Below are 15519 nucleotides of genomic sequence, written 5' to 3'. Positions count from 1 at the left end.
GCTCATGCTACTTTGCAGTAGAAAAGTAAGAACCTCCTTTGATTTGAATCTGGCTCAGGGAAGTGGCTTTGCAGTCAGCTAAGCTGGAGTTCAAATCCTGCCTTTCAATGACTATTCTTGGCAAAATATGGAATCTTTCAAAGACTTGATTTTTTAAAAATGTATAAGGGGTACTTTGCTATGGTGAGCGCTGTGACCTGTGTAAGACCGCTGAATCACAGACCTGTGCCCCTGAAACAAAGAGTACATTATATGTTAATTAAAACTCCAGCGCAGCGATTCTGTGAGAATCAACATCGAGGGGCAGCTGAGTGGCTCAGTCGGTGAAATGCTGACTCTTGGTTTGGCTCAGGTCACAGTCTTGGAGTTGTGTGATCAAGCCCCGCATCAGGCTCGTCACTCAAGCCTCTCCCCCCTGCACCTCCCCATCCTCTCTGCACGTTTTCTTTCGCTCTGTCAAATAAGTAAATAAATTTAAAAAACCAAAAGAATTAGCATGGGATTTCCTAAGTAATGTGCTCAGCGCAGTGCCTGGCTCATGGGAGGTTTTTGCAATGGTAGCTCTGAAATTGAGAATTTATTTTCATTCAGACAAGTGCTCATTGGTAATTAGGTTATTTTATATATGGGTTTGGGAAACTAATAATCTAAGCTAATAGCAAAATAAGAAGTGGGAATGTGGCAGAATACAGGGTTTTCTAAAATATTTGAAGCAATCATGAGGAAAAAACTCCCAACTGAAATACGACTTATGGTATTTCATGCCTTCCTGAAACCAACCCTCTAATCAATTCTGTTTTCCTGATTTGAGTAGCTGTATATATGTAAAACACAGTTAAATTTTCTTTATTTCAGAATATTTCATAGTTGAGAGTTCTCACTGAATCAGCCCCCACCCCGACCCATAATTACTTTGCGATGATACAGTCTTAGTTCACACAGGAGACCAATCAGAATGTAACGTTATGTATCTGTGAAGCAATTTCACAAGCCTTCCCTCTTCATTCACAAAGCTGCCACCCACCCGGGGGAAATAAGCATCAGAAACTGTAAGCCCAGACCAGTGTTTCCTTTTTTTTTTTTTTTTTTAAGATTTTATTTATTTATTTATTTGAGAGAGAGAAAGTAGGCAGAAAGGCAGGCAGAGAGAGGGGGGGAGGCAGGCTCCTGCTGAGCAGGGAGCCCAATGCGAGGCTCAATCCCAGGACCCTGAGATCACGACTTGAGCTGAAGGCAGAGGCTTAACCCACTCAGCCACCCAGGTGCCCCGTCTTTAAAAAAAAAAAAAAAAAAAAAGCTTAAGAGGCACCCCAACCTCTGTCCTCTTCTGGGACTGCATGCAGCCTCCACACCCACACCCAGGACCAGCACAAGTGGTCACATCTTGTCCTTCTGTCTCCTTGTCTATGTGGAGAAGGACATATAGGAAAGCACAGAGGAAAAGAGCATGGGGCAGCTCACAAGACAGGAGCGAGGAACTGGACACTGGGGAAGCGGTGGGTGGGAAGTACACCGCACAGAGAACACAGAGCACCTGCTCGCCCTTGACGCAGAAAGACAGACTGCACGTGTTGAAACATAGGCAGATCCCGGGGCCCGCTCCAGCCACAGCTGCCCCCATTTTGGCCACACACTCCAAAGCTGAACCAAAGATGATAGCAAGGATCTCATTCAGCAAGAGTGAAAGGAGACCCGTCCTGGATTTGAAATAGAATTGTTAACATTTTTTCTGGAACGAAGGCCCTCTATCCCTTGTCATATAACTGGGGAAGTTTTAGCTTCTAAATCCTAAAGAAGAAGGAGCATGAAACAATTGCTGGGTAATGACAGTTACTGTGTATATATGAGTGTATGAGTGTATGAGTGTGTGTGTGCGCACGCGTGTGTGTACCTACGTGTGTGGGGTGGCCTCGCCAAGCCCCATGACCCCCAACAATTCAACTTGAAGGAAGAAGCCCTGAAATTCAAGGTTAGAGTACAGGTTTTTTGTTTTTGTTTTTGTTGTTTTATTTTCAGAAAAGCCAAAATTGCTAGGACTTGGGGAACATGGTGAATCTGAATCCCTGGAAACAGCCATGGCCTTGGCCATGAGCCATGCGGATGCCGTGTAAGGATGGTGAGGAGCTTACTGAGACTGACTAACCAGTATAAACAGGGCTCTGTGCTAGCCAGTAGAAAGCAACTGGCAGGGTTAGGTAGGCTTCTTTTCTTTTTGTTTGATTTAAAATCAATTTAATTAACATACAGCATATTATTATTTTCAGGGGTAGAATTTAGTGATTCATCAGTTGCATATAATGCCCAGTGCCCCCTCCATCACGTGCCCTCCTTAATGTCCATCACCCAGTAACCCCTTTACCCCACCCCCTCCCCTCCAGCAACCCTCAGTTTATTTCTTATGATTAAGAGTCTCTTATGGTTCATCTCCCTCTCTGATTTCACGTCATGAAACAATAGATGTTGGCCAGGAGGCAGAGAAAGGAACCCTCTTACATTGTTAGTAGAATTGTAAACTGGTACAGTCACTCTGGAAAACAGTATGGAGGCTCCTCAAAAATTTAAAAAATAGAGCTCCCCTATATTTAGACCCAGCAATTGCACTACTAGATATTATTCAGAAGATACAAACATACTGATGTGAAGGGGCACCTGTACCCCAATGTTTTTGCAGCAATGTCCACAATAGCCAAAATATGGAAAGAGCCCAGATGTCCATAGACAGATGAGTGGATAAAGAAGATGTGGCACATATAGTATATACTAGAATAGAATACTACACAGCCATAGAAAAGAATGAATATTGCCATTTGCAACAACTAGAGAGAATTATGCTAAGTGAAATAAGTCAGGCAGAAAAAGACAAACAGCATGATTTCACTCATATGTGGAATTTAAGAAACAAAACAGATGAACATAGGGAAAGGGAAAGCAAACCAAATGAAGGTCGGCTTCTTTTCTGAGAGTTCCTCTCTAGGTAAGGGGACCTGAAGTAGCAGCAGGGATCTTTAGACACAGGAACTGGACGGAATTTATTGTTAAGACTAAAAGATTACAGAGTTTTCAAACAAAACAATGCCAACATTCCAGTTCTCAGACCTCCCCACCACAGTGCTCTAAGTTTCTGTCACTGTGCCCCCATTTCCAAAACACAAATATTCTAAGCCAGGGTTGACCAGGTGGTCTAAGCAGTCAACATGTGGTTCTTACCTGAATCCTGCAGGAACTTCTTCAACCCCAGATCATAATCAGAATCTGAATTTTTACAAAATCCCTGGGTGATATGACAGCCAGTGGCCCAAGCTTCCTCGAGCCCTCCCCAGGGAGGCATTATGACAAACAGGAACCTTTGCCACAGGACGACCCCCAGCTACAAGCCAGCGCACCAGTGACTTCAATTCTCCCTATCATTCCACGGGACTGATTTAACTTAAGTGTCCTTGGTTATGGAGATGAATGCTAGCCCCGAGGAGTCTGAGAGCATTATTTTTTTTTTTTTCTCCAGATGAACCCATTTTCTCAAAAGATGCAAAGGCCAGGCGGTAGGGGGAGGCCACACATCATCTTGGTATGTGGTTTGCTCTGTAATTGTGAAAGAACGCTGACCTTGGACTCCCCAAGGACGAGGCAGAAATAAACCTTCTGCTGACCTCCTGTACATAGAAACAGCCTGTGTCCCTGTGGAGAGCCTTGAACTTCCAAAGTGCTGGGAAAAGCACAGCAGGAAAAGTTGAAGATAACCTCAGGGCGGGCTGTCCCTCTGCAAGGGCCTAAGAGACCCCAGGCAGGCGGGTCCTCACCAGGCCACCTCAGCAAAGCAGCTACATCTATCCTCCCAAAGAGGCAAGGTACTCACAGAAGGTCCTGATGGTGTCGCTGGGCTGGCTGCGGGGGCCGCGGCCGTGGGCGTTCACAGCCCTCACTGCGAACTGATAGCTGGTATCCGGATCCAGGCCCTTGATAACCATGGAGTCCATCTGGATCTGCTCTTGGATTAAGGTCCAACTCGTATCCAAATCTGGCCTTTATTGATTATAAAAACAAAACAAGAAGCAGTAATTCAGGAGGAGCAAAAGGGAAGCCATGTAAACTGACCACATTTGGACTTTAGCAGCAAGTTAACTCTCCTATCTAAAAGTCATCTTGATTTTAAATCATAGGTCCTAATTATTAGGTCCCTGCCAATAAAAGCAAGTACATCATTTGTAGGGTCAGTTTAAAGCACGGTTTCAAGATCATCTGTTTTTCCTCAGCATGGGCTTGACTATGGTGAAAAGATCCGCACACGGGAGTTCATTCTCAAGGACTTTTGCCTTCCAGATGTTTCATAAACAAGCCTTCCCCTAACCGTCCCCATTCCCAGGGGTCAGGAGGGCACAGATTCCATCTATTCACAATCTGTGCACAAAGTAAACAAATGCAAGTTTTATAGGGTGACTAATTGCATGAGCTTCCACGGGAAAACCCAAGAAGATGGGTCACGGCCATTCTTGCACTTAATGAAATTGGACAACTGTGCCAACTCACTGAATTTTCATACGTTCTTCTAAAAACCCAACGGAGAATGCAGACCCTCGCCTAGGGCTCCCCCCTGGCGGGCAATCAGCAGAGGGTAAGGGGTACAAACCCTGTGGTCAAAGAAAGCCACTCAAATCCTGCCTCTCCTACTTACCAGCTGCTACTGAACTTCTCTAAGTAATGAAAGTACTTATCCAAGAAGACTGTCAAGAAGACTAAATAAACCTATATCCTCAGCAGAGTGCCTGGCATCATGTGGCAAACACTTGGCGTATTTTGGCCATTATTTAGGGAACTTACCCACATCACCGAGCGAGTAGACCACCCCAGGTCACCTGCTTATTCCTCTATACCTGTGTGCACCAGTACGGTGCCCCTAGCCCCAGGGTGAGTAAGCCCGTGAAATACAGTTCATCTGAACGAGTGAGATGGGCCACGAGTGTAATGCATACCTTGGATTTCAAAGGAAGAAAAAGAATGTAAAATATCTTACTGATCACACATTGTGAGGATAATATTTCAGATTCAGAGGGTTAAAACATATGTTATTAAAATTAATTTCACTTTTTTCTTATTGTCTCTTTAATGCCACTATTAGAAAACTTCCGATTTCACATAAGGTCTGTATTAAATTTCTACTGGATAGCGCTGCTCTATAGGGCAGTATCCCAGCAGGGAGAAGAGCACCTCAGGTAATAAGAACTCCAGAATGAAACTTGGGGGCTGCGTGAGTGGCTCAGTCAGTTAAGCTTCTGCCTTTGGCTCAGGTCATGGTCCCAGGGTCCTGGTATCGAGCCCCACATCGGGCTCTTTGTTTAGGAAGAAGCCTGTTTTTCCCTCTCCCTCTGCTTGAGCTCACTCTCCCCCCCCCCATCAAATAAATAAATAAATAAATTCAAAAAAGAAAAGAAAAGAAAGGAACTTGGGAATGATGGTACATGGCTGTGGGATGGTCTCAAGGGTCTAATTGAGCGGGTGTTTTGTGACCACAGCTAAGAACAGCTACATTTGTCAAGTGCTTGTAAAGAACCAATCTTGTTCATGTATCTATGCAGGAGATACTAATATTAAACACCTCTCTCTTCTTTTTACAGAAGAAACTGAGGCATTAAATGAATAAGTAACCTGCCCCAGTTCACACAGCTGATAAATGGTGAGGCCAACACCATTTATCCTTGATCCTTGATACTGGATGAAAACTTGGGGCTGGTGCAGCCACTCTGGAAAACAGCATGGAGGTTCCTCAAAAAGTTAAAAACAGAGCTACCCTATGATCCAGCAATTGCACTACTGGGTATTTACCCCAAAGATACAAATGTAGTGATTTAAAAGGGCATGTGCACCCCAGTGTTTATAGCAGCAATGTCCACAATAGCCAAACTGTGAAAAGAGCTGAGATGTCCATTGACAGATGAATGGATAAAGAAGATGTAAGATATACACACATATACACACACACATGCACATATTATATATACATATATATGATGGAATGTATATGATATATATCATAAATAGATATATGATTATATCGTATGTCAATCATATGACATGATATATATCATATAACATATGATATGATATATATGATGGACTATTACAAGGCCATCAAAAAATGAAATCTTGCCACTTGCAACAATGTGGATGGAATTAGAGGGCATTATGTTAAGTGAAATAAGTCAATCCGAGAAAGACAATTATCATATGATCTCACTGATATGAGGAATTTGAGAAACAAGACAGAGGATTATAGCGGAAAGAAGGGAAAATGAAATGACAAAACCAGAGAGAAAAACAAACCATAAGAGACTCCGGGAACAAAATGAGGGTTGCTAGAGGAGAGGGGAGTGGGAGGGCTGGGGTAGCGGGGTGATGGACTTTGGGGATGGTATGTGCTATGAGGAGCCCTGTGAATTTTAAGACTGATGAATCACAGACCTGTTCCCCTGAAACAAATAATACATTATATGTTAATTAAAAAAAAGAAAAGAAAAAGAAAACTTGGGGCAATCGTGGTTGGGCAGGCTATTCTCTATCCTTTAGCTTGCTTCCTGAGCAGTTCTCAGTTTTTCCATTGTTAAATGCCTCTGTTCACAGATAATTTAGGGGACAGCAGAAAGCAAAAAGAGTGATGTTTATCCTTCATGAACAACTTATCAGGCAAGGAATAGAGCCTTATTTTGCTGAAAGGAGATGCCTGGATGACCCATGGATTTCTCGAATATGTGCTTGCCTCATCTCTCACTGGCAGGAATTAAAAGCCAAATGGAGTCCTTAAGCCCCATCAAAGATGTTTCCTCAAGCTCACCACGCAAACAAGGAGTCTGTGGGGCCCATGTCCCATAAGAATTCATCTGTTTGGAGAAGCAGCGGTCATGGGGCATGCTCACTGGAGGAAGCAGGGCTCATTTCTCTTTCTTGATATCCTTTCTCCAAAGATGGACTTCTTGTATAAACTAACTTGGTCATCAAAGAGAAAATCTCAGTGAGCGGACGGAAGCACATTTACAAATCCAAATTAGAACAAAATCACATCACAGAGGAAAGCCACCAGGGGTACCTAAAAGTTGACAGAAAAGATGTGATCTTTAGCTAAAACATTCCTGTTCTTTGCTAAGCTTTCCGGTGGCATTTATAGGGGAAATGACATGTGCCTGCTCTCAGAATGTGCTACTGTTTACCCAGGATGACCTGCAAATATCTGCTACAATCTTCAGGTGGAAATGACAGGGTAGAAATATTGTATTTGCTCATTTAATGCAGGAAAGCTATCTTTTCAGAAAAGAAGAGATTGAAATCATTAACATTTAATTCATGATGTCAAGTGAGAGAGCAAAGCTCATGCGGATTGAATACCAGCCCAAAACCTTTAACATTTTGCCTCTGATTTTGTCACCGTTTCACATTTAAATGTTTTTAGAGTCTCTTCATGTAAAAAAGTGCAAAGGTGAAGTGGAGAGAGAGATAACTAGGCAAAAGGATTGTGTCAGATCACCCTCAAACAACAGCTTTATCTTTCTCCCCTGAAGAAAATCATTCTGTTCTGACTACAGAGTTGCCAGCCAAATCCTCATAACCACACCAGCCTGCCAATTTCCCCATCAGCAAAAAGGCATGTGGCGGGGAGAGTAAACCAGGAATGTGCTGCCATCCCAGACAAAAATGGGCAGTTCACCAGCCTGGTGGGCACTTTAAACACTTTTCCACATAATAGGATAGGGTTGGGTTGCGCATCCCACATCCCAGGAGATCAAATGCCTTTGGAAGGTGTTTCAGCAGCAGAAGGAGGGTCTGATGGGGCAGATAGACTGCAGTCAGCAAAACCCCATTACTTGACTCAAGTCATTGAGACTCACTGGTTCATTGTCGTGGGAAGAAGCAGCACCACCAGCGATGTTAGCATCCAGCCTGGTTATCAAATATCTTACAGATCAGCTGGTCCAGATGTCTGAGGGCTCTCAGAAATTACATGCAAGAATTTACGTGTGAGCATAATTTCCGTTCCTACGTAAAGTGTCCTTAGCCTCTTATCAGTTTCACAAAGATAATCATGACCCCAAAAGCTTTAAGAGTCACTGATCTAGTCCAGCCTCTCATTCTACCCATGTGAACACTGAGAAAAGGTAATTTATCTGAAGTCATAGAACCACTGGGTGGTATATTTTTCTGTCTTATTCCCTTTCTTGTGGCATTTTGACTACCTCGCCTATTGCCAATTCATCTTATGTGGACATTCATTTTTCTTGGTACCATCAAACCCAGCAGGTGGCTGCCTTGGGCTACTCAACTGGGATATGATTAATTATCATCAGGGCATCCATGACAGAAGCTATATTCTAGGAGGCTCCAAGGAACTATAAAGACAGTTCCATTCTTAGGGAGTTTATATCATAATTGGGAAATATATTTCTAAGGACTGGTAAGAAGCCAGTGCAAAAAAGCATATTTCAAGTGTTATAAACTGACCCTTGAACAACATGGGGGTGAGGGGTGATATCCTTGTGCAGCCAAAAAGCCATGGGTAACTCTTGACTCTCCAAAAGCTTAACAGTCTACTACTGACCTTATCAACAGCATTAAGTCAATTAACATATATTATGCATGTTCCATAGTACTATACTATTTTTATAATAAAGTAAGTTAGAGAATAGATAATGTTATTAATAAAATTATAAGGAAAATACGTGTACAGTACTGTATTTATCATAAAAAGAACAGAAGTGGACCTACACAGCTCAAACCTATGTTGTTCAAGGGTCAGCTGTATTTGGATGGCTCAGTGTGAACTGGAATGCTGGGGAAGGTCAAGGAGACCAGGAAGAACTTGAGTTAGATTTCAGATGTATTTGGGTTTTCATCACTGAAAAGGAATGGAGTACCTGTGTGTTGAGGAGAGAGAAAAACAGTATGGGCTCGCTCTATGATCTGACCACATTAAGCACTAGCTACATGGAAAATATAGTGTGGACTATCCAAAGACAATACAGGTCCCGGAAATGAATGATCAATGAATCTATCTAAAAGATGGGTATAACTTATAAAAACACTAGCTATAAGTAGGTAAGTGACTATATGATACTCCTGTGCGTATCACACATAGTCAAAGCTTTCCTTATCAACCTCTACTTAACCAACTTGTCAAATTAACCAATGATCTTCACTTGTTCCCTCTAATTCAGCTAGTGGCTTGTCAAGAGTCAGTTGTGCTCGTTCCTAAATTTCTTTATGACTTTTATGTTTGTTATTTAAAGATGTTATTTAATTATATAAACTCATGAATATGAGTAAAAAAAGGAAGTGACAGCTATGTTAAATGTTTTTGAAAGACTTGAAAAAGTTGAACATATTTACCTTTGATGTGGTGTGTGTGTGTATATTTAATTATATATAATGAAATATTATTCAGACATGAGAAAGAAGAAAATCCTGCCATTTGCAGGAGCACAGATAAAATGAGGACATTATGTTAAGCAAAAACAGGCAAAGACAAATACTGTATGATTTCACATTCATGTATGGAATCTAGAAAAGTTGAACTCAAAGAACCAGAGAGTTGAATGTTGGTGGCCAAGGACTGGAGAATGTAGGACATATAAGAGGTTGGTCAAAGAGTATAAACTGCCAGCTTTAAGATGAATAGTTCTGGGGATCTAATGTACATTGTGGTGATTATAGTTAATAATACTGTATCATATTCTTGAAATTTGCCAGGAAAGTCATTCTTAAGTGTTCTCAACACATGCATGCACACACACAAGGGTAACTATGTGAAATAATAGATACATTAATTAACTTGATTATGGCTATCATTACACAAATGTGTACATATATTAAATCATATTATACACCCTTAAGAAACCACATTGTACAACCTAAATCTGTACAATTTCTATTAGTCAATCATACCTCAACAAAAGTAAGAAGAAAATCTAAAATAACCAGAAAAACTTTAGGAAATGCAAATAGTTGCCTGGGAAACGGCCTTACAAATAAGATGCATTACAGAATAAAAATTCAAAATGATCTCCATATACAGAAACACCAGGGAAAAGCCAGTTCAAAAGGAAAATGTAAAATCTTATATTATGTTTGTTTTTTTGTAGTTGTTTTTTTTTTAATTTATTTTTTATTTTCAGCATAACAGTATTCATTATTTTTGCACCACACCCAGTGCTCCATGCAATCCGTGCCCTCCATAATACCCACCACCTGGTACCCCGACTTCCCACCCCCTGCCCCTTCAAACCCCTCAGATTGTTTTTCAGAGTCCATAGTCTCTAATGGTTCACCTCCCCTTCTAATTTCCCCCAACTCCCTTCTCCTCTCTAACTCCCCATGTTCTCCATGCTATTTGTTATGCTCCACAAATAAGTGAAACCATATGATAATTGACTCTCTCTGCTTGACTTATTTCACTCAGCATAATCTCTTCCAGTCCCGTCTATGTTGCTACCAAAGTTGGGCATTCGTCTTTTCTGATAGAGGCATAATACTCCATAGTGTATATGGACCACATCTTCCTTATCCATTCGTCACGGCATCTTGGTTCTTTCCACAGGTTGGCGACCATGGCCATTGCTGCTATAAACATTGGGGTACAGATGGCCCTTCTTTTCACTACATCTGTATCTTTGAGGTAAATACCCAGGAGTGCAATTGCAGGGTCATAGGGAAGTTCTATTTTTAATTTCTTGAGGAATCTCCACACTGTTCTCCAAAGAGGCTGCACCAACTTGCATTCCCACCAACAGTGTAAGAGGGTTCCCCTTTCTCCACATCCTCTCCAACACATGTTGTTTCCTGTCTTGCTAATTTTGGCCATTCTAACTGGTGGAAGGTGATATCTCAATGTAGTTTTAATCTGAATCTCCCTGACGGCTAGTGATGATGAACATTTTTTCATGTGTCTGATAGCCATTTGTATGTCTTTATTGGAGAAGTGTCTGTCCATATCTTCTGCCCATTTTTTGATACGATTGTCTGTTTTGTGTGTGTTGAGTTTGAGGAGTTCATTTTAGATCCTGGATATCAGCCTTTTGTTTGTACTGTCATTTGCAAATATCTCCTCCCATTCCGTGGGTTGCCTCTTTGTTTTCTTGACTGTTTCTTTGGCTGTGCAGAAGCTTTTGATTTTGATGAAGTCCCAAAAGTTCATCTTCGCTTTTGTTTCCTTTGCCTTTGGAGACATATCTTGAAAGAAGTTGCTGTGGCTGATATCGAAGAGATTACTGCCTATGTTCTCCTCTAGGATTCTGATGGATTCCTGTCTCACGTTGAGGTCTTTTATCCATTTTGAGTTTATCTTTGTGTATGGTGTAAGAGAATGGTCGAGTTTCATTCTTCTACATATAGCTGCCCAGTTTTCCCAGCACCATTTATTGAAGAGACTGTCGTTTTTCCACTGTATATTTTTTACCTGTTTTGTCGAAGATTATTTGACCATAGAGTTGAGGGTCCATATCTGGGCTCTCTACTCTGTTGTTTTGTTTTTTTAAGCCAGCGACACAGATATAAAGACAAAGAAAACCAGGTATGGCAAAAATCTATGGGGAAGGCAGGCAGCATAAAACTGGACTTTATAAATTGGCCACACACTCAATATGAATTCTCTGGGCAAGATGCTGTTGAATGGCCCCACTCCCATACCCTGGGGAGATGTAGTTTTTTAGGTTGATCAATCACCAGGAGGTGATCTGGACTCCTCTCCATTTGACACAGAGCTCAAAGGGTTGTATTCTTGGCTCCAGACAGTGAGCATAGGACCGTGTCTTTAAATGTGTGCCAAATGGAGATGGCAAAGACACCTCTGTGATGTCTATAGTAGACTAGGGGGTCCAGTGGTTCCTTACAGGGAAGCTGATGGCAACACTCGTCTCTCAACATTAAGGGAAACCCTTCTGTGATGGCACTTAGGAATGGTTGACAATGAAGCTAGCTGCCTTAAAACGGTCCATCTCTGCATCAGTGGCTATACTGAAGTGAAACTGGATGACCATGAGTGATGGAACAGAGGCTTTCTGAACAGGATGACAGGTTGGACTTGGTTCACTAGCTCTAACAGATTCATAGTACCACATACGTTTACGCATAGTAACCCAGTATACCCATAATAGAGGTATGTATGCATAGGACTTACATATGAGTACAAAACTAAAAAAAATTTCAAGGAAAACTATTTAACCTTACTCTATTCATTTTGCTGTTTTCTTTCTCTTCTTTTCTTTTCTTTTTGTTATTTTTTTCCCAGCTGGTAAGAACCCACTAAGTCGATCTCACCACCCACTGAAGTGTGATGAACCCGTAATCTGAAAAACACTGGAATCAAAGTTGTTTTCTTTTTTCCTAGAATACTTAAGTTGGAGCTTTCAACTCTAAAATTCTAAGAATAAAGAAAGCACATTTTGTCAGACACGGAGAGAAATCTATGGCTTACTGTGTCATACAAAGTGGCAAATGAAGACTGTCTCACTTCAAACATGCTCTGTATACATCATGCTCTCTGGCACTGTCTTTCAGTCTTTGAATGAACCACATAAGACACACATGGGACACTGACCGAGGACATAGCACGCATATGTGCACACACACAACTGAAACATACGTCTCATAAAATAATCGCTCGTTTTACTATGTGTGATACTCTCTGATATTCTCTCTTCTGTTCTATTTCACTTTTGAAAAACTCTCCCTCAGGCCTCTTCACCTGGTCTTACTACCTCCTAATCAGTAACTAGTCCCAGTTTGAGAACCCTTTCTCTAGAAAGCTGGAGCTGGGCTGAGGAAGGAAGTTCAAGCATCAGATGTTAACTAGGAAACTGGGCTAAGAATGGTTAAATTGTGCTAGGGAAATACTTTTGAGAATGGAATTCGTTGGTGCAGAAAACAGTCCTCCAGGGGATTCAGCAGAACATCCAGAATGGCCTTGACATAGAGGCCACTGGACTGGTCTGAGAGGGAGTGGACCAAAAGCCTAATTATAGTACGCCGGAGATATGTGTGGTCTCCCTCCCTCAGCATCCAACCTAATATCCCATGGTTTAATGTTTTTGGGAGAACCTTAGATGACTGGGAGGCTCCTTTCCTAAATATTTTCCTTCATGCTATTCCTTCTAAGCATCATCTCAGAAACAGAACTACTCTGCTCAGGACTTTCCCATGCCTTAAATCTGATTCTAATATTACACTGATTATATCTATATCTATATATATATATATATATATATCTCCTTTCATACTAGGCTGTGAGCTCTTTAGGCATGCTGACTGTGTTGCTCATCTCTGTGTTCCTGGGAAAGTCTGGGCGATCTTTCAAAAATGCAAATACTATCAGTCTCTCTCCTGCTTAACACTCTCCACTCTCCATAGCTCCCTATTTCCTTTAGGACAAATGTGAGCTCTGTTATTATGCCTTTCTTGCTCATAGTCTGACCCTTTCTTGCTTGTGGCAAGGTATTATGCCTTTACTCATCTAGCCTTATCTCTTGCCTCATAGAGCTTCAGACTTTCTAAGCAATCCCAGGAGCATTTTCCTCTTGCCTCCAAGCCATCACTCAAGTAGCTTCTTGCGTCTTGACTCTTTTCATGCTGTGTATTTCTCCCTTTTTCCTGGTTATCACCAAAGTGTCCTTCTTAGCTTCTGTATGAAGCCTTCCCAGGCTCCTTCAAAACTGTATCAGATGTCACGCTGGTATTCCTCTAGGCCCCTGGTCTCTACCCCTGCCTGTACCACTCACCGCTTGAGACTACGCTCTCCTCTGCCTTCCCCACTGGATTGTCCAAGCAGAGACTGAGCTGTTTGACCCCTAAATCTCTTGTACATGCTTTTCACAAAGAAGATATTCAATATGTGCATGTCTGGATGAACACAGGCACATACCAGGTATCTGATAATGGTTGGGTAAGATGAATTGAAACAGCTTCAAAATTTGGCCTTAAGAATAACACGATGTCCCATGGTACTGGCACAAAAACAGACACATAGATCAATGGAACAGAATAGAGAGCCCAGAAATAGACCCTCAACTCTACAGTCAACTAATCTTCGACAAAGCAGGAAAGACTGTCCAATGGAAAAAAGACAGCCTCTTCAAAAAATGGTGCTGGGAAAATTGGACAGCCACATGCAGAAAAATGAAATTGGACCATTTCCTTACACCACACACAAAAATAGACTCAAAATGGATGAAGGACCTCAATGTGTGAAAAGAATCCATCAAAATCCTTGAGGAGAACACAGGCAGCAACCTCTTCGACCTTAGCCGCAGCAACATCTTCCTAGGAACAACACCAAAGGCAAGGGAAGCAAGGGCAAAAATGAACTATTGGGATTTCATCAAGATCAAAAGCTTTTGCACAGCAAAGGAAACAGTCAACAAAATCAAAAGACAACTGACAGAATGGGAGAAGATATTTGCAAACGACATATCAGATAAAGGACTAGTGTCCAGAATCTATAAAGAACTTAGCAAACTCAACACCCAAAGAACAAATAATCCAATCAAGAAATGGGCAGAGGATATGAACAGACATTTCTGCAAAGAAGACATCCAGATGGCCAACAGACACATGAAAAAGTGCTCCATATCACTCGGCATCAGGGAAATACAAATCAAAACCACAATGAGATAACATCTCACACCAGTCAGAATGGCTAAAATCAACAAGTCAGGAAATGACAGATGCTGGCGAGGATGCGGAGAAAGGGGAACCCTCCTACACTGTTGGTGGGAATGCAAGCTGGTGCAGCCACTCTGGAAAACAGCATGGAGGTTCCTCAAAATGTTGAAAATAGAACTGCCCTATGACCCAGCAATTGCACTACTGGGTATTTACCCTAAAGATACAAACGTAGTGATCCAAAGGGGCACGTGCACCCGAATGTTTATAGCAGCAATGTCCACAATAGCCAAACTATGGAAAGAACCTAGATGTCCATCAACAGATGAATGGATCAAGAAGATGTGGTATATATACACAATGGAATACTATGTAGCCATCAAAAGAAATGAAATCTTGCCATTTGCGACAACATGGATGGTACTAGAGCGTATCATGCTTAGCGAAATAAGTCAAGCAGAGAAAGACAACTATCATATGATCTCCCTGATATGAGGAAGTGGTGATGCAACATGGGGGCTTACGTGGGTAGAAGAAGAATCAATGAAACAAGATGGAATTGGGAGGGAGACAAACCATAAGTGACTCTTAATCTCACAAAACAAACTGAGGATTGCTGGGGGGAGGGGGGTTGGGAGAAAGGGGTGGGATTATGGACACTGGGGAGGGTATGTGCTTTGGTGAGTGCTGTGAAGTGTGTAAACCTGGTGATTCACAGACCTGTACCCCTGGGGATAAAAATATATGTTTATAAAAAATAAAAAATAATAAAAAAAAAGGCTCAGCCTACCAAAAATTGTAAAAAAAAAAAAAAAAAAAAAAAAAGAATAACACGATGTCCTAAATCAGGGGGTGGAAAGCTTCAAATAAAGTTTTTTGGGGACACAA

The 15519-nt window shown here is 41.6% G+C and overlaps 1 protein-coding gene across 1 annotated transcript in view; it reads right to left on the bottom strand.

Moving 5' to 3' along the window:
* Window positions 1–15519, bottom strand: part of EGFLAM (EGF like, fibronectin type III and laminin G domains) — a 181090-nt gene that overhangs the window by 79253 nt on the left and 86318 nt on the right. Inside the window, exon 7 of the mRNA XM_059417018.1 lies at window positions 3854–4020. Coding sequence (XP_059273001.1) covers window positions 3854–4020 — 167 coding nt within the window. The remainder of the gene's footprint in view (window positions 1–3853; window positions 4021–15519) is intronic.

This window comes from Mustela nigripes, chromosome 12 (genome assembly GCF_022355385.1).
Source record: "Mustela nigripes isolate SB6536 chromosome 12, MUSNIG.SB6536, whole genome shotgun sequence".
NCBI classification, from domain to species: domain Eukaryota; kingdom Metazoa; phylum Chordata; class Mammalia; order Carnivora; family Mustelidae; genus Mustela; species Mustela nigripes.
The sequence above is the reverse complement of the archived record's forward strand: the minus strand, read 5'-3'. Positions and strand labels throughout refer to the sequence as shown.